The sequence below is a fragment of the Thalassophryne amazonica genome, chromosome 18 (assembly GCF_902500255.1).
Source record: "Thalassophryne amazonica chromosome 18, fThaAma1.1, whole genome shotgun sequence".
NCBI classification, from domain to species: Eukaryota; Metazoa; Chordata; class Actinopteri; order Batrachoidiformes; family Batrachoididae; genus Thalassophryne; species Thalassophryne amazonica.
This window is the reverse complement of record NC_047120.1, coordinates 57191419-57209646: the sequence shown is the minus strand read 5'-3', so window position 1 is coordinate 57209646 and position 18228 is coordinate 57191419. Positions and strand designations below refer to the sequence as shown.

The window sequence follows — 18228 nt, the reverse complement described above, 5'->3', positions numbered from 1 at the left end:
TCAGCAAAGATTGTCCACTAAATCTATCCTGATCAAGTTAAGAAATAACTGACAAAAGAGAGCAAAAGAGATCTTTGGGGGATGAAAATTTACAGGGTGATTCCATAATTTTTTCCTCAGAATTGAGTGATTCCATATTTTTTTCCTCTGCTTGGTCTAAAAAAGTAACCGTTACTGACTGCCACAATCTTTTTTTCTTGATTTCGTATAGTGTTTCTTAAAGCCAGAAAGTTGCCATTTGAAATGACTTTAGTTTTGTGTCATGTCTGTGATCTGCTTTTTTTCTACAAAATTAAACAACTGAATGAACATCCTCCGAGGCCGGTGATTCCATAATTTTTGCCAGGGGTTGTATTAGCATTTATTCTTTTATGACTGAAGGTTATATTGTTTAGTGCTTTATTTCCTGCACTCAAAAACTTCACTACATATATTTTAGACAGAAATCCAATCCAATGAGTCAGTTTTTCTTGGTGTATCACTCAAACAGAAGACTCGTTGGATGAACTCAATTCAAATTTGTGCAGGAATTCCATCTAATAAATATATGTAGCCCCAACTCAAATACAGCACATCCATGCAAGATAATGTAACTTAACTTATTTGGCACTACATTTTTTTTTTTTTTTTTTTAGGATAGAAACCCAATGAGTCAGTTTTTTTAGTGTAACACTCAACCAGAAGACTCATTGGATGAACTCAATTCAATCATGTGCAGGATTTCCATCTAATAAATATATGCAGCCCCAACTCAAATAAAGCACATCCATCCAAGATAATGTAACTTAATTTATTTGGCACTACATATATTTATTAGATGGAAATCCTGCACAACTGAATTGTGTTCCTCTAATGCATCAGTTTTTTAAGTGTGCGAAAGTTCTATATAAATACTTATAATTACTATAATTAATGACAAACTTTTGAATTTTCGGTATATAAGTTGCAGGGCCTCCCAAACTTGTAACAAAAAATGTGACTAATACGCCGGAAATATATATACATAAATACTTTCAGATAAAGGATAACGTCAGGGTATATAAAATCAAGAGAGAATGAAGTGATATTTATAGATTGTTCACAAGTCAAGCAACACTTTTGGCGTGCCTCAAGTCCAAACATAAGTTTTTCCTGCTGTTGCCAAACAGCGCAAACAATTTTAAATTATCTTTGTCTGCCATCTGATACTTTGGCCTCTGAGAAAACCAAAGAGAAACCATGTGCATTTGTACTTCACTGACAAACTCAAACCCTCTTTCCTGCAATACCCCCCACCTCCCATAGCAGAAAACTGCTCCTGCCCTTACAGTCCGTTGCACTAAAAACATAAAATAGCATCTGTTACTTCTTGAGCTTCATCTCCTGGTGGGCTAAAAGAGTTCTACACTTAAACACACCACATGAGTCAGATTAAGCTGTCATTCAGTTTCCCCTCAGACACAACATTCGTGTCCAACAGCCCACTTGGCAGCGATGACTTTCAGGAAAAAAAAAAAAAAAAAACTCGTTAAAGCTCACCGTTCTTTAAAAATCCCAGATGACTGCTCTCGTTTGTACGGTTAAAAAAAAAAAAAAAAAATGCCTGTGAGCTGGTGAGGCCCTTGAAGCCAAGAACCGATCCCTCTTTTCTTTTTTAGTGTATGTGTGTGAGAGTCATGTGAAAAAGGTCATGCACATTCTTTCATGCATGAGGACAGAATTTCTCTAAGACTTCTGATGGGTTTATATATATATATATATATATATATATATATATATATATATATATATATATATAAAAATGCATTTGAGATTGAAGTGTGGAGAACTTTCCATAAAGGTGTTTGTGTTTGGTTTCTCTGCATAAAACCAGATTCTAAGTGGTTTCATGACTTCACCTGTAACTGGGTAAAACTGTGCCAACAACAGCAGGAAGGAAAACCGTCAACATACCCGACAGAAAAGGAAACATATGGAAAAAAGTAAAAATAAAAATAAAAAAAAAGTGTCCATATGATCTGGATTTGGGCCCAGCCACTTAGTGGGTCCATGAGAACATTTTAGTAGTAAAGATGTCAGCAAAAGCACTTATTGAGGTAGAGCTCAACTGAAAAGCCTATAATGAACAGTTATGTTGAATATCTTAAGGAAAAAGGGCAAGAAAAAGGAAACACTCTGGTTTAAAGGGAAAAAGTCAACCAGCATACTTTCTAGACCTACAGCGGGGCGATTAATGGAAATTTGACAATTACGACGCTGGCTTCCAACAACAACAAAATAATGTAATGCAGATAAAGTGGTTGATTTGTAGCATTCTGTTTTGTTTTGATGCTCTCCTTCCATTTGTGATAAATCCAAGCGACAACATCTGGTGTGTACATTGCCACCGCAAACAGCAGCCTAGGTTAGCGATTCCCTACTTGCTCCTGTAAGCTCTGCCGTGGCTAATCTTTTTGAGCATTTTATGACAAACATTTGAGATAACATGGTTTGCTGTGCAGTTAACTGTACTAACAGACCAGATTTAATTTGCATGTTAGCACCATTAGCATCCAGCAACAGCTTCGTGACGTTAGCTACACTGATGGTGCCACTTTTGCAAAAGCAATATGCTGGTCAGTTTTTCAAGTTCACACCCAAATCCCTCATTATGAAAACCGCCATCCAGCCTGCAAAAAATATGAGTTTCAAACCAAAGTTAGCCTGTTAGCTTTAGCTTGCTTGGTCACCAGAAGACTGAAGAGGGCTATGTTAGGGTTTAAATGCTCCTGATGGATTTGCCTACATACTTTTGTTTTTGCTCCCATTTTTCATGATCTGAACTCAAAGATCTAAAACATTTTGTACATACACAAAAGACCTATTTCTCTCAACTATTGTTCACAAATCTGTCAAAATCTGTGTTAGTGAGCACTTCTTTGCCAAGATGATCCATCCCACCTCACAGCTGTGGCATATCAAGATGCCGATTAGACAGCATGAATATTGCACACGTGTGCCTTAGGCTGGCCACAATAAAAGGCCACTTTAACATTTGTTTTTCGGCTCGATGATAGTGAAAAATTAAGTTATGTTTATTATAATCTTTATTTAACCCGGTTAGTCCCACTGAGATCAATATCTCAGTAACAAAGGAGACCTGGACAATTATAAAGTTTCCAATTAATCTAATCTGCATGTCTTTGAATAAAAAACAAACTGTTAAAATGCAAAGTTTAGCAAATGCAGTATGTTTAGAACGTCAACGTGACATCGTGTTAAAAAGCTGCAATGTCAACTTCAGCCAAAATAACCATGATTATGATTTTTGCTATAATGGGGCAGCCCCCATCTACAACCGTGAACAGAACATAGCAAGTAAAACATGGATTAATGTGTCAAGCTTGCCATTTTAAAAGGAAATATTTTTGGGATTGGTTTGTGCTGCCGACCTCAGCTGTGTTGTATTCCACAACACCCGTGGGGGTTGGGGGGGGGAAGTCACCGTTTAGTAAGATTTGATTTTCTAGAGTTTCCAAGCCACGTGACGACAATAACTGATGTGTCTTGGAACATGGCACCCGTTTGTGCACTAAATTTTTTATTACATTCAAGCCAAAGAGCAGATAGGTGACTACCCCCACCCGAACACACACACACACACACACACACAACCTGAACCTCAGCTATTGAGCAAAACAATGTGGAGTCGAGCAGGGATCAGAGGTCTTTTCCTGGGCCAAACCCCCACCAGTGCCCCCAGACAGGCTCACATGGTTTGAATCAGTGCAGCCACTAAGAACAGATAAACAGCATCAAGGTCCATCAGTGCTTACTATGAGAAAAATGGGATTTGTCCTTTTTGTCGCCTCAAGAACAAGTTGTGGGGAAAAAAAAATATCTGCACAAACAAAAGCATTCTGACTACTTTTGTTGTTGCCGTCTCCAAACATCAGAAATTCCTGTTTAAATTTCCCTTTGTCGTGCTTTTCTATAGTCTGGAGATGAGGAGGAAATTGGCCCTTAAGGGCCTGTGGAGATTCCTGTCTTTTATGCTCCTTCAGCTGTGAAGAAAAACACAGCTATGGCTTCTATAAAGGCCTGTTTGAGCTTTGTACCGCGCAGATCCTTTGAGGTAAAGAATGAGAAGAGCTTCAGTGATACATTGTGGCTGCAGTAAAACTCACTGCGGTATCTGTTCTGAAAAATAAAACACCAAACCACCCAAGACAGCGATAGCTACTTAACCGGAGATGAACTGGGCTCATGGTGAAGGCGCGTCTACAACAGGTCGCAACCTTGACACAATAAAAATGTGCACAAAACACAATTTCAACATAATAAACAGATCAGACAGGAATAACAGTTTTGTTGAACAAACTAATCAGTCATCTGTATCTCGTGCTCACACGGCAGACGTGCAGTATCTGTGCGCTTCTCCAGTTTGCACCTGAATATTGTTGGATGCACCAATGATGCGTTGGTGATGACAGACATCATTCTGGCCACAAAGTTGTGTTAACAGCAAGTGTACGTTGTCTATCGGTGCACGAGTGCTGAACGCGGCGATTCACTATTGACAGGGAGAGCGCACATTTTGCATTGAAGTTTCTCTGCTTTAAAAAAATAAAATAAAATAAAAATCACACACCCCCCCGTGCTTTGTTTCATTAATGTTGCCACGACAGCGGCTGTGACGATTCGTCCCAAAGACATTAAATCAGTCACGCCACTCAGGAATGATGGGCATGCAAGTGCATGAAAAAAACGATGCCATTAAAATAAATGAGTAAACACACAAAGTTAAGAATACCTTACATCGTGATGTGTCAAGCATCGCTGCGCATTTAAATCACTGAATCGTAACCGAAACATGAAGCTGGTGTAGATTCACACCTCCAGCTCCTACAGAGCCAAAATGAACCATTTTTAAAACCAGTCTGAGTGAGCGACAAGCGCAGCATCGTCTGCAAAGAGTAGGTCTCTGATCAAAACCAGTACAGACACACTTAAAAGTAATAATCCACTGCAAAGACAGCACGGTAAAAATCATCTTATAACTGTAGCGGTCCAAGTGTATTAACAGAAACTTTAATATTCTAATATGTAACTTGTTTTTGTAAAACAAAACATTACATATTAAGTAATCTGCTTCAACCCATTCAAGTATGGACATCACATTCTGGTTACGCTTCCAGCATCTCCGGGCTGTGCGGGATATCCGGTCAACTCGACACTCTGGGTGACTCGATGCAGCGGCACAGTAAGCCGGATAAGTAAAGTTAAACCGGGATAACCTGCCAATGTCTTATAAAGCTTTCCAAGCATTGTTAAGTTTAGAATGTAAGACAAGGAATTTATGGAATATAAAATAAACCAAACCGTTATACAATCACAGACGCAGCATATAATCAAGATTTTTTTTAAAAATACTGCGATACGCAACTGTCATGTGGAATTTTGATTTTATTACAGGACGGCAATTAAATTTTAGGGTTGTTTTTCTTTACAGCCCTTGGAATTGATTTCTACTCAAGTCCATCAGGTATCAAGCTGACCAGCTTCCTGTAGGAGGTCCAATATGGTTCTGGAGCTCTAATATGGATCTGGCACTTCTGCTTCCTGGTATATTTACTGCCGGGAATTGAGAAGCAGTTCCAAATATTTCAAGCCATCTGATTAGTATACCTCAGACATTAACACTTCCTCTCATCAATGCTGACATGTTATTCTGACACTTCCGCAAAAACGTATGACACAATGTCATGCCTGGCACTATGACATCAAACTCTACGCCTGGCAACAAGGAAAACAGCTGCATTGATGTTGAAAACCTGCGTCAACCTACATTTATTTCCACACAGAAAACTGATCAGAAATCGCTAAAGAATGGCATCAATAGATAAAAGCCCATCGATTCCCATTCCTAGGTATATGACAAGTGGATTATTGTTCCGGCACTGCTGCTCATACAAGTCAAGCACCCCCTAAACCATGTTGGTGTCAGATCGGAGACACAAAGGTCCAACATTTACTGATGGACACTTTGCATACAAACTGTAAAAAAGCACCTTTGACAAGTCAACACAGCAAATTCTATTTTTCCACATGAATGCATTTAAGGAACACAGGGACTGAGCGGGAACGCCAAACAGACTAGGCTTCTCTGGAACTCGTGGACCAGAGGAACAGAGGGACGCCACCAGCAGCAAAGTTTGATGTGATTAACGTGGGCAAAAACCTCGCTTGAAGTAAGTGTGTATTTTTGGGCAAGCGAAGGATTGTATAACGGTGACCTGGATCAGCGCGTCTCGCCGAGATTTCTCAGAGAAATAACACAACCACAGCCCGTGAAGAGGAGAGGCAGAACTGCAAGAGCCGGAAAATGGGTCAAGTCCACTTAATGCAGTCATCAGGCCGGATGACGGTGAGATCAAAGCAAGAGAAGCAGAATAAAGGCCTCGTGGGTCAAATCTGGCAAGAAGGCAAAACCACACAAATGGCACTGTGAGTGAGACATTGGTTTTGGATGAGGGCACCTACAATGGTTGGATCCGTTCCAGTGCTGGTTCCTGATGGAGGTGGTGTATGGATGGGGCGCTCCGGGAACCAGTCCTTTCTCTGGGATCAAACATCCTCTGCTCTGGTTGTAGTAATCCATCATTAAAAACGGGTTCGGGCTGGGATTCAGTCCCACAACATCCACACTCTCATACATCATATGAAGCAGGGCGAAAGCAGGAGATTAATACTTAAAATCAGAATAATAAAAATACAGAAAAAAAAACAAAAAGTTTTTTCAGCTCGCCACCAGTCCGGTGGAGAGAAAACTGCATTAAATTTTAAATGACAAATCCAAACAGGGAGGGATTCGAACATTTGGCATCTTCTCTTTTTTTTTTTCCTGTGCTGGAGAATTTGTGCGTCCCCCCCACCCCCACCACCCCCCACCCCCCAAAAAATTAAGACTCAATCGGCTGCGCTCAATTCGGAACCATCAGATCTAAAAAACTGCATGATGTCCAGTGCAAGAAACACGAGCCGGATAACTTAGAACCGGTCCGGTCGGCCTGACAGAGCGCAGCATCCGAGCCGAGGATCCACAAATACAAAGGAGGGGAGAAGAAAAAAAATTAATTCCAAACCTCCACAAAAAAGCACTAATTTCCTAAATCCGCGTCGTTATTAGAGAAGGGGGGGGGGGGGGGGGGGGGAGATTTATGAGAGGAATTCTCGTCAACTTGTCCCGTTTGCAGCCGCCGTAGGTGGACTCCTGCCAGCCCGTAAATGAAGCGCGCTGCCGCGGTCACAGTCCGAAGTCCGGCTCCGCAAAAAACAAACAAAAAACCCTCAGCAGCGGCTGGTTTGTGTTCACAAACACAGACGGACATAGAGAGGAAAAGCCTAAATTATTCCCCGTGCTCTATCATGCTCTGCAGAAATGTGACAAGGCGTAGCAGCTGAGGGCTTTGGCTCCGCCTCCACTCCTCGGTCTCCCTTTCAGACGTGGCTCCGCCCACTTTTAACCCCTTCAGGGACATCACGGAACTCCCAGCTTTTGAGCTCTTGTGTGTAAGTGAGTAGGAAAGGAGAAAGGGAATAACGTGGGGGGGTGTAGAGTCCGCCACTTTCTCTTTTAAAATTTAATGCGGCGGCTTTAAATAGAAAATGATTCTGCAGGACAAGATTAAGTTAAGAGACTTTCATATCTGAACATATAATTAAGTGCTGCACCAGTATCTTTATCTCCACACCCCCCAACTCCCCCACACACAGAAATACTTTTTCATCTATTGGGGCTCCTCTTTCCAACTAATTTGACCCCCCCCCCCCCATCACTCCCTTCCCCAGATTTTTTTTTCTCCCCCAGCCTCTGTCTCTCTAATTTGCCTAATACTATGCGGATGAACTTTTCCTGAACCCAGTGAAGTAGGCAGCCTCACCTCCTGGTGACCCACAGACTGACTCGAATTCGCCTTTCTGACTCGCTCTCATCCCACATTATTCAACTTTTCCCACCTCGGACAGCCAATGTAACACCATTACACTTTTCCTCGAGTGCCGCCTCCTCGCTGGATACCTCAATACAGGCGCGGCACGCCACAAAATCACAAAAGTGGCAAAGTCACCAAGTTGTGACAGGAACTTAAAAAGGGGGTCGTGTTAGCGTGACCCAAGGAATACTAAGAGTCGCGTCATTTCGGTTCACGCAGACAGACGATCATCCAGCCTCCTCTTTTCTAACTCTGCTCTCTGAAGACGGTCTGGACGGACTCGCGTTTATTGATTGTGAAGTGGCGAGAGAGACAGCGGTTTCTTAAGCTGCGCGTCAGTCCTGATTAGCTGAGAGCCCGCGCGTCATCACCCACACAGATTTGTCGCACAAGCACTGCGATATCGGAGGAGAAATTTACATTTAGGCTCCATCTCCAAGCATAGCTGTGGGAAGCGGGGGTGCTGGGGGTGCTACAGCACCACTGCCAGATGACAAAAATAATAATAAAATCAACTAGCGCGTTGCCCGTGGGGATCCATGGGCTCTAGATTGGGTAATGTTTATAAAACAGGTAGCTGACACTTTTCAAGGGTGGTAATAAATTATGCAAAGTTTCTATAATGATGTTAAGTGAAAGTGCAGGAAATTAAAATGAGAAAATTTTGTGAATAATTGGATTTATTATTTGGCAAATGTAGTTGATGTCATGTTTTACAACTGGCAAGCTTGAGATATTTCCTTTGTTCATTGTGTGGTTATCAGGGACTGTGTAATGGTGATATCAATGTCCATTGTTCACTGTTGTTACCTAATAATACCCTAAATTCTATAAAATATTAGTCCTATCAACTTTCCATTTTCGCAGCGTTCATCCTTGACCCAAAAGACATAAGCATATCAAATGGTAAATAGCTCTCCCCAGTTTCTCTGTGATCAAAGATTACACACATGCACACACGTACAAAGAGGCCACTTGGCTTTTAATATATAGATGATTTACCGCCCCGTGCTGGAATGGCGTGCAAATCCAGAATTATCAACATCCATTGTTCACTGTTGTTACCTAATATCCCCAATTTCTCAAAAAAATACTAGTCCTACCAACTTTCCATTTTTGCGTTGTTCATCCATGATCCAAAATACATAAGCTACCAAACGACAAACATCAGTTCTCAAGTTTCTTCATGATCAAAGTCATACACACGCATGCACGTACACCAAGGCCACTGGCTTTTAATAAGCATATTAAACATACATTTAAAACCTGTTATTTACACAAAAATGCAATGTTTAATGATGTTTTTGAGAATAATAAGTAATTCTGAATAAGTTTTCTATGAGATGAAATTGAGTAAAGTTTGCGCTGTGTAAATACTGTGTGTAGCTTTTTTGGACGTGTTCTTGTTGGCTTAGTGGGACATCCTACAATATTCCACACAATCTGAATGCTTACAGCTTTTATTGAAGCTTTTGTGCAGTAACAACTGAATCACAGTCTCTGCAGCACCTTCTGATGGTCACAGCTGAAAAGCATGTCTGTCATCTTCTTTTTGTCTTTCGGCTGTTCCCGTTAGGGGTCGCCACAGCAGATCAATCGTTTCCATCTCACCCTGTCCTCTGTATCTTCCTCTGTCACACCAACCACGTGCATGTCCTCTCTCAGCACATCCATGAACCTCCTCTTTGGTCTCCCTCTTCTCCTCCTGCCTGGTGGCTCCATCCTCAGCATCCTTCTCCCTATATACCCTGGGTCCCTCCTCTGCACATGTCCAAACCATCTCAATCTCGCCTCTCTGACTTTGTCTCCAAACCGTCCCACCTGAGCTGTCCATCTGATATGTTCATTCCTAATCTTGTCCATTCTTGTCACTCCCAAAGAGAATCTCAACATCTTCAGCTCTGCCACCTCCAGCTCTGCCTCCTGTGTTTTTGTTAGTGCCACTGTCTGTAAACCATACAACATAGCTGGTCTCACTACTGTCTTGTAAACTTTCCCCTTCACTCTTGCTGATATTCTTCGGTCACAAATCACTCCTGCCACCTTTCTCCACCCACTCCACCCTGCCTGCACTCTCTTCTTCACCTCTCTACCACACTCTCCATTACTTTGAACAGTTGACCCCAAATATTTAAACTCATCTACTTTCACCACTTCTACTCCTTGTAACTGCACTATTCCACTGGGCTCCCTCTCGTTCACACACATGTACTCAGTCTTGCTTCTACTGACTTTCATTCCCCTTCTCTCCAAAGCATATCTCCACTTCTCCAGACTAGACTCAACTTGCTCTCTACTCTCACTACAGATCACAATGTCATCTGCAAACATCATAGTCCATGGGGACTCCTGTCTGATCTCATCTGTCAACCTGTCCCTCACCACTGCAAACAAGAAAGGACTCAGAGCTGATCCTTGGTGTAATCCCACCTCCACCTTGAATGAGTCTGTCATTCCGACTGCGCATCTCACCGCTGTCACACTATTCTTGTACATGTCCTGCACTACCCTAACATACTTCTCTGCCACTCCAGACTTCCTCATACAATGCCACAACTCTTCTCTTGGCACCCTATCATAAGCTTTTTCTAAGTCCACAAACACACAATGTAACTCTTTCTGTCCTTCTCTGTACTTTTCCAACAGTATTCTCAGAGCAAACATTGCATCTGTAGTGCTCTTTCTCGGCATGAAACCATATTGCTGCTCACAGATCTTCACCTGTTTTCTAAGCCTAGCTTCTACTACTTTTTCCCATAACTTCATGCTGTGGCTGATCAGCTTTATGCCTCTGTAGTTACTGCAGCTCTGCACATCACCCTTGTTCTTGAAAATAGGAACCAGCACACTTCGTCTCCACTCCTCAGGCATCCTCTCACTTTCCAAGATTTTATTAAACAATCTGGTTAGAAACTCTACTGCCATCTCTCCTAGACATTTCCATGCCTCCACTGGAATGTCATCTGGACAAACTGCCTTTCCACTCTTCATCCTCTTCATAGCAGCCCTCACTTCTTCCTTGCTAATCTCTTTTACTTCCTGATTTACTCTCGCCACATCATCCAGCCTTTTCTCTCGCTCATTTTCTTTATTGATCAACTCTTCAAAATATTCCCTCCACCTTCTCAGCACACACTCCTCACTTGTCAGCACATTACCATGTGCATCTTTTACCACCCTAACCTGCTGCACATCCTTTCCAGCTCTGTCCCTTTGTCTGGCCAATCGGTACAAGTCCTTTTCTCCTTCCTTACTATTCAACTTCTTGTACAGCTCGCAATATGCCTTTTCCTTTGCTTTTGCCACTTCTCTTCTCGCCTTACGCCGCATCTCCTTGTACTCCTGTCTACTTTCTTCATCTCTCCGACTATCCCAAAACTTTTTTGCCAACCTCTTTCTCCTTATGCTTTCCTGGACCTCTTTATCCCACCACCAAGTCTCCTTGTCTTCCTTCCACTGTCCAGATGTCATACCCAGTACTGCCCTAGCTGTCTCCCTCACCACATCTGCAGTACTTTTCCAGTTGTCCAAAATTGCTTCCCCTCCAACTAGTGCTTCTCTCACCTGCTTGCTAAATTTCACACAACAGTCTTCCTCCTTCAGCTTCCACCATCTGATCCTTTGTTGAGCTCTCTCTCACTCTCTTCTTCTTCTTTACCTCTAAAGTCATCCTACAAACAACCATCCTATGCTGTCTAGTGACACTCTCTCCTGCTACCACCTTACAGTCTGTGATTTCTTTTAGCTTGCATCTCCTATAAGAATGTAGTCCACCTGTGTGCACCTTCCTCCACTCTTATATGTTACCCTGTGCTCCTCCCTTTTCTTAAAGTAGGTATTCACCACAGCCATTTCCATCCTTTTTGCAAAATCAACTACCATCTGTCCTTCCCCATTCCTATCCTTGATACCATATCTACCCATTACTTCCTCATCACCTCTGTTCCCTTCACCAACATGCCCATTGAAGTCTGCTCCTATCACCACTCTTTCATGCTTGAGCACACTCTCCACCACCTCATCTAATACACTCCAGAAATCTTCTTTCTCCTTCATCTCACAACCTACCTGTGGGGCATATGCACTGATGATATTCATCATCACCCCTTCAATTTCCAACTTCACACTCATCACCCTGTCAGACACTCGCTTAACCTCCAACACACTTTTAACATACTCTTCCTTTAAAATGACCCCAACACCATTTCTCTTCCTGTCCTCACCATGGTACAACAACTTGTACCCACCGCCGATACTCCTGCTCTTACTTCCCTTCCACTTGGTCTCTTGCACACACAATATGTCTACCTTTCTCCTCTCCATATCAGCCAGCTCTCTCCCTTTACCAGTCATACTACCAACATTCAAAGTCCCCACTCTCATTTCCACCCTTCTAGTTTTCCTCTTCTCCCACTGTTCGTGGCAACGTTTTCCTCCTCTTCTCATCCATTTGCTATATTCAACTTCTGTAGAGGAAATTTTTCAGACTGTGAGAGAGGCTAATTCTCAGTCACCTTCTACATTGTTGTTGTAGGTGATTTTGGCGTGAGGGGAAATTTTACTTCTGGTTCGCTGACTTTGCGTTTCAAAGCCGACTTATTTTACCTCTTTGAATCAGAAAGCTCAAGCCTCTTTCAGTGGCTGCAAAAGCGATGATTTCTAAAAGCAATAAACTCTCTATAAAGTTTGTCCAATTATTTATGGCCTCTGAAAATAGAGGGACTGTATATAAAAATAGGCAGAATTCCTAAACGGTTAATGCGATATAGTTGAAAAACCCTGTGAATTTAAGATGAATGTTTACCCTGCAAGCACACTATGCAAATTGTGCCACTGTCCAAATACTTATGGACCTGGCTATAAATCCAGCTTCACTCTGCTTAGAGTTGGAGAATCTCTCTATGATCTCCCCACCCCAAAAAAAGAAACTGTGGATGGAGTCCAGATGTGGATGTGTTACATATGTCACAAAACGAGCCCGTCTAAAACGAGCCCTTTTAGGCCTCAATTATTGGTTGTACCAATGGCGTTTCTACATACACACCCACACGCAGACATGCACACACACATGTACACAGAATGGCGGCACTTTCTAGATGTTTAAACAAACTGTATCGACCTGCAAAAAGTATCATATGACCCCTTTAACATTTTTTCTCACAGCCTAGTTCCAGGCAACATGGATAAAAACCAAGACGTTTTGGGGTTGAATGACCTTACTCCACCTTTACTCTGCAGCATTCCATGCAGCATTGTTTAAACCTAACTGAACATGCAGCTGTCATCCACGTGGTTTGAGCCCAGGCCAAGTCTATCATAGCATGAAGACAAAGCATTCCGGGCATGAGCACTTTCCTTTCCAAAGTTCGCTGATGTGTTTATCAACGGCAGAAGACTATAACTCCATTAAAATCAAGGACATCACGAACAAAAAGCAACTCCCAATAAATGCAAACACATCAGCAATTGAGGAGGTTCTGAAAGACTGTCACTGTCATTGTTATTGTGTTGGTGCACATCTGACATAGAGTTGTGCTGCAATCCACTTACTATGAGAACCTTGATCCTTGACACAGATAAATGCTATGCAACGGTCAAGTCTGTAATGCCCAAAGTTATCCAAGAAAATCCAACTGATGCCACAACAACGTGACTTGGCATGCAGCAAATTAAACATAATGCACCATCCATATCAAGAGGGCAGCGTGGTGGTTTAGCGGTTGGCACTGTTGCCTCACAGTTAGGAGGTTTGCATCGGTGGACACGGTCAAGCACAGGATTCCCTGAACAATGCTGATGCCTTCCTACACCTGAGCCATAATCCACAGCTGGGGGATGATCAACAAGGTTTTTGAGTGGGATTATCTGCACGAAGCCTGGTAGGAGGGTTTGACCTCTTCTGCCCCCACTGACTGTGACACTTATTTAATGCAGGCCCCACTCTGTTTACTGTGGCTGATAAGAGCCCAGCGTGCAGGCCTTTGCCAGGGCGACCCCTCGCCTACACTGATAGCGCAGTCACACATTCTTTGACAGGATTAGCCCGATGAGTAATGGCTGTCAGAACATGCTAATTTCCAGGCTCTGTTTTCTTCTCCTTGGGTAAATGCCCTGCGATTGCATTGTAGGGTTAAGAGATAATGGATTACTGATCATTGCACATTACGGAGGGGAGAGTAAACAAAAGATTAGCCTTGGAATACAAAAAACTGTCAAACTCAAAGGATCCCTAAAAAACAAAACAAAACAAAACACAGCCTCACAAATGGCTGCAGAATCTTACAAAACATTGTGAACATACACAGGAGCATAAGATTTAATATACGATATCGTTGATAGCAGGTGTATATACTAGGACTAGTTAACCAAAAATGTATCCAAACCAAGTTAAAATGTCTCAGCAATTAAATCTAGCTCATGTCAGGCTTTCAGACATCATTGTCTCACATCTACAGATTTTGATGAAACTCAGACAATGCCTCCCAGAATATATTTTCACCGTGGACATCTTTTCTCACAAAATGTTCCCTCGCCAAATGCACAAAATAAGGTGTTTTTGAAATGTTTACAAATCCGAGCAACGCCTGTTGCACAATTTTGCATGTATGTGATGGCTGAGTTGCTGAAGCGATTTCAAGTGAAGGCAGAAATACTGTAGGTCATGAAAAAAATGGCATAAAACATTGCGATTCTTTAATGCAAACCATGTTGTGGGGTTTTTTTTTGTGATGGATGGACTGTGCCTCATGAACTCATCCACTGCAGCGAATGAAATGATGTAAACCAGGGTTGCTTGATTTGGGGAATGCAGCCCATGCTTGGCCCATGCTTGGCCTATACTTGCCCAATGCTTGGTCCATGTGTAGCCCATGCTTGGCCCATGCTTGCCCAATGCTTGGCTCATGCTTGCCCAATGCTTGGTCCATGTCTGGCCGATGCTTGGCCCATGCTTGCTCCAATGCTTTGCCCATGCTTGCCCAATGCTTGGTCCATGTCTGGCCCACGGTTGGCCCAATGTCTGGCCCACGGTTGGCCCAATGTCTGGCCCATGCTTGCCCAGTGCTTGGCCCATGCTTGCCCAGTGCCTGGCCCATGCTTGCCCAGTGCCTGGCCCATGCTTGCCCAGTGCCTGGCCCATGCTTGCCCAGTGCCTGGCCCATGCTTGCCCAATGCCTGGCCCATGCTTGCCCAATGCCTGGCCCATGCTTGCCCAATGCCTGGCCCATGCTTGCCCAATGCCTGGCCCATGCTCCCCTTTGTTTTTTCCTGATTTGGCAGGGGTGTCTGGAGTCAAATTTTAAATAAAAACAGGGTTGCACATATAACCGTGGATCTGCTAGTCTATCTCTTGGTTCTACTGCAATGCCCATTTGTCTAGTTTAGAAAAGCCATCTGTTTTCAAGGGTGGGACATAACAGTCTGTCCTCACAGAAAAGGTCAAGTTACAGAAGGATAGTGATAAGTCAAGTCGGCAGTGTGCCACCAAGTGGTTAATGTTAATGTACTTGCTTCCAAAACAGAATGTTCCCGCTTCAAGAGCACCCATGCTCATTCTTCCATGTAATGTGGAGTTGCACCAGAAAGGGCATTATTTGTAAAACTTGTGCCAAATCAACATGGAGTTCCATACCAAATCTGCTGCGGTGACCGCAAAGCAATTATAGTGATAATCAAGTTCAGTATTCTTCTCATCATTGTGATCCATTTTACATTGTTGATGACATCTCGTGCCCATCTGTGAAAGGAATAGTGTAAAAGTTCAACAGGGGTTTGCAAAGTGAAAAAGGTGCAAACCATCAATCAATCAATCAATCAATCAATTTTTTTATATAGCGCCAAATCACAACAAACAGTTGCCCCAAGGCGCTTTATATTGTAAGGCAAGGCCATACAATAATTATGTAAAACCCCAACGGTCAAAACGACCCCCTGTGAGCAAGCACTTGGCTACAGTGGGAAGGAAAAACTCCCTTTTAACAGGAAGAAACCTCCAGCAGAACCAGGCTCAGGGAGGGGCAGTCTTCTGCTGGGACTGGTTGGGGCTGAGGGAGAGAACCAGGAAAAAGACATGCTGTGGAGGGGAGCAGAGATCGATCACTAATGATTAAATGCAGAGTGGTGCATACAGAGCAAAAAGAGAAAGAAACAGTGCATCATGGGAACCCCCCAGCAGTCTACGTCTATAGCAGCATAACTAAGGGATGGTTCAGGGTCACCTGATCCAGCCCTAACTATAAGCTTTAGCAAAAAGGAAGTTTTAAGCCTAATCTTAAAAGTAGAGAGGGTGTCTGTCTCCCTGATCTGAATTGGGAGCTGGTTCCACAGGAGAGGAGCCTGAAAGCTGAAGGCTCTGCCTCCCATTCTACTCTTACAAACCCTAGGAACTACAAGTAAGCCTGCAGTCTGAGAGCGAAGCGCTCTATTGGGGTGATATGGTACTACGAGGTCCCTAAGATAAGATGGGACCTGATTATTCAAAACCTTATAAGTAAGAAGAAGAATTTTAAATTCTATTCTAGAATTAACAGGAAGCCAATGAAGAGAGGCCAATATGGGTGAGATATGCTCTCTCTCCTTCTAGTCCCCGTCAGTACTCTAGCTGCAGCATTTTGAATTAACTGAAGGCTTTTTAGGGAACTTTTAGGACAACCTGATAATAATGAATTACAATAGTCCAGCCTAGAGGAAATAAATGCATGAATTAGTTTTTCAGCATCACTCTGAGACAAGACCTTTCTGATTTTAGAGATATTGCGTAAATGCAAAAAAGCAGTCCTACATATTTGTTTAATATGCGCTTTGAATGACATATCCTGATAAAAATGACTCCAAGATTTCTCACAGTATTACTAGAGGTCAGGGTAATGCCATCCAGAGTAAGGATCTGGTTAGACACCATGTTTCTAAGATTTGTGGGGCCAAGTACAATAACTTCAGTTTTATCTGAGTTTAAAAGCAGGAAATTAGAGGTCATCCATGTCTTTATGTCTGTAAGACAATCCTGCAGTTTAGCTAATTGGTGTGTGTCCTCTGGCTTCATGGATAGATAAAGCTGGGTATCATCTGCGTAACAATGAAAATTTAAGCAATACCGTCTAATAATACTGCCTAAGGGAAGCATGTATAAAGTGAATAAAATTGGTCCTAGCACAGAACCTTGTGGAACTCCATAATTAACTTTAGTCTGTGAAGAAGATTCCCCATTTACATGAACAAATTGTAATCTATTAGACAAATATGATTCAAACCACCGCAGCGCAGTGCCTTTAATACCTATGGCATGCTCTAATCTCTGTAATAAAATTTTATGGTCAACAGTATCAAAAGCAGCACTGAGGTCTAACAGAACAAGCACAGAGATGAGTCCACTGTCCGAGGCCATAAGAAGATCATTTGTAACCCTCACTAATGCTGTTTCTGTACTATGATGAATTCTAAAACCTGACTGAAACTCTTCAAATAGACCATTCCTCTGCAGATGATTAGTTAGCTGTTTTACAACTACCCTTTCAAGAATTTTTGAGAGAAAAGGAAGGTTGGAGATTGGTCTATAATTAGCTAAGATAGCTGGGTCAAGTGATGGCTTTTTAAGTAATGGTTTAATTACTGCCACCTTAAAAGCCTGTGGTACATAGCCAACTAACAAAGATAGATTGATCATATTTAAGATCGAAGCATTAAATAATGGTAGGGCTTCCTTGAGCAGCCTGGTAGGAATGGGGTCTAATAAACATGTTGATGGTTTGGATGAAGTAACTAATGAGAATAACTCAGACAGAACAATCGGAGAGAAAGAGTCTAACCAAATACCGGCATCACTGAAAGCAGCCAAAGATAACGATACGTCTTTGGGATGGTTATGAGTAATTTTTTCTCTAGTAGTTAAAATTTTGTTAGCAAAGAAAGTCATGAAGTCATTACTAGTTAAAGTTAATGGAATACTCAGCTCAATAGAGCTCTGACTCTTTGTCAGCCTGGCTACAGTGCTGAAAAGAAACCTGGGGTTGTTCTTATTTTCTTCAATTAGTGATGAGTAGAAAGATGTCCTAGCTTTACGGAGGGCTTTTTTATAGAGCAACAGACTCTTTTTCCAGGCTAAGTGAAGATCTTCTAAATTAGTGAGACGCCATTTCCTCTCCAACTTACGGGTTATCTGCTTTAAGCTACGAGTTTGTGAGTTATACCACGGAGTCAGACACTTCTGATTTAAAGCTCTCTTTTTCAGAGGAGCTACAGCATCCAAAGTTGTCTTCAATGAGGATGTAAAACTATTGAC

The 18228-nt window shown here is 42.3% G+C and overlaps 1 protein-coding gene across 2 annotated transcripts in view; it reads right to left on the bottom strand.

Annotated features, from left to right (window-relative positions):
- raraa (retinoic acid receptor, alpha a) overlaps nucleotides 1-18228 on the bottom strand; it is a 181146-nt gene that overhangs the window by 85479 nt on the left and 77439 nt on the right. The window contains exon 1 of one of the 2 annotated variants that reach the window (XM_034193947.1): nucleotides 6502-7382. The exons of the other annotated variant lie outside the window; for it this stretch is intronic. Within the exon in view, the coding sequence (XP_034049838.1) occupies nucleotides 6502-6679 (178 nt within the window). The 5' untranslated portion in view covers nucleotides 6680-7382. Of the gene's footprint in view, nucleotides 1-6501; nucleotides 7383-18228 lie in introns of those variants that run through there. 2 annotated transcript variants of the gene reach the window in all.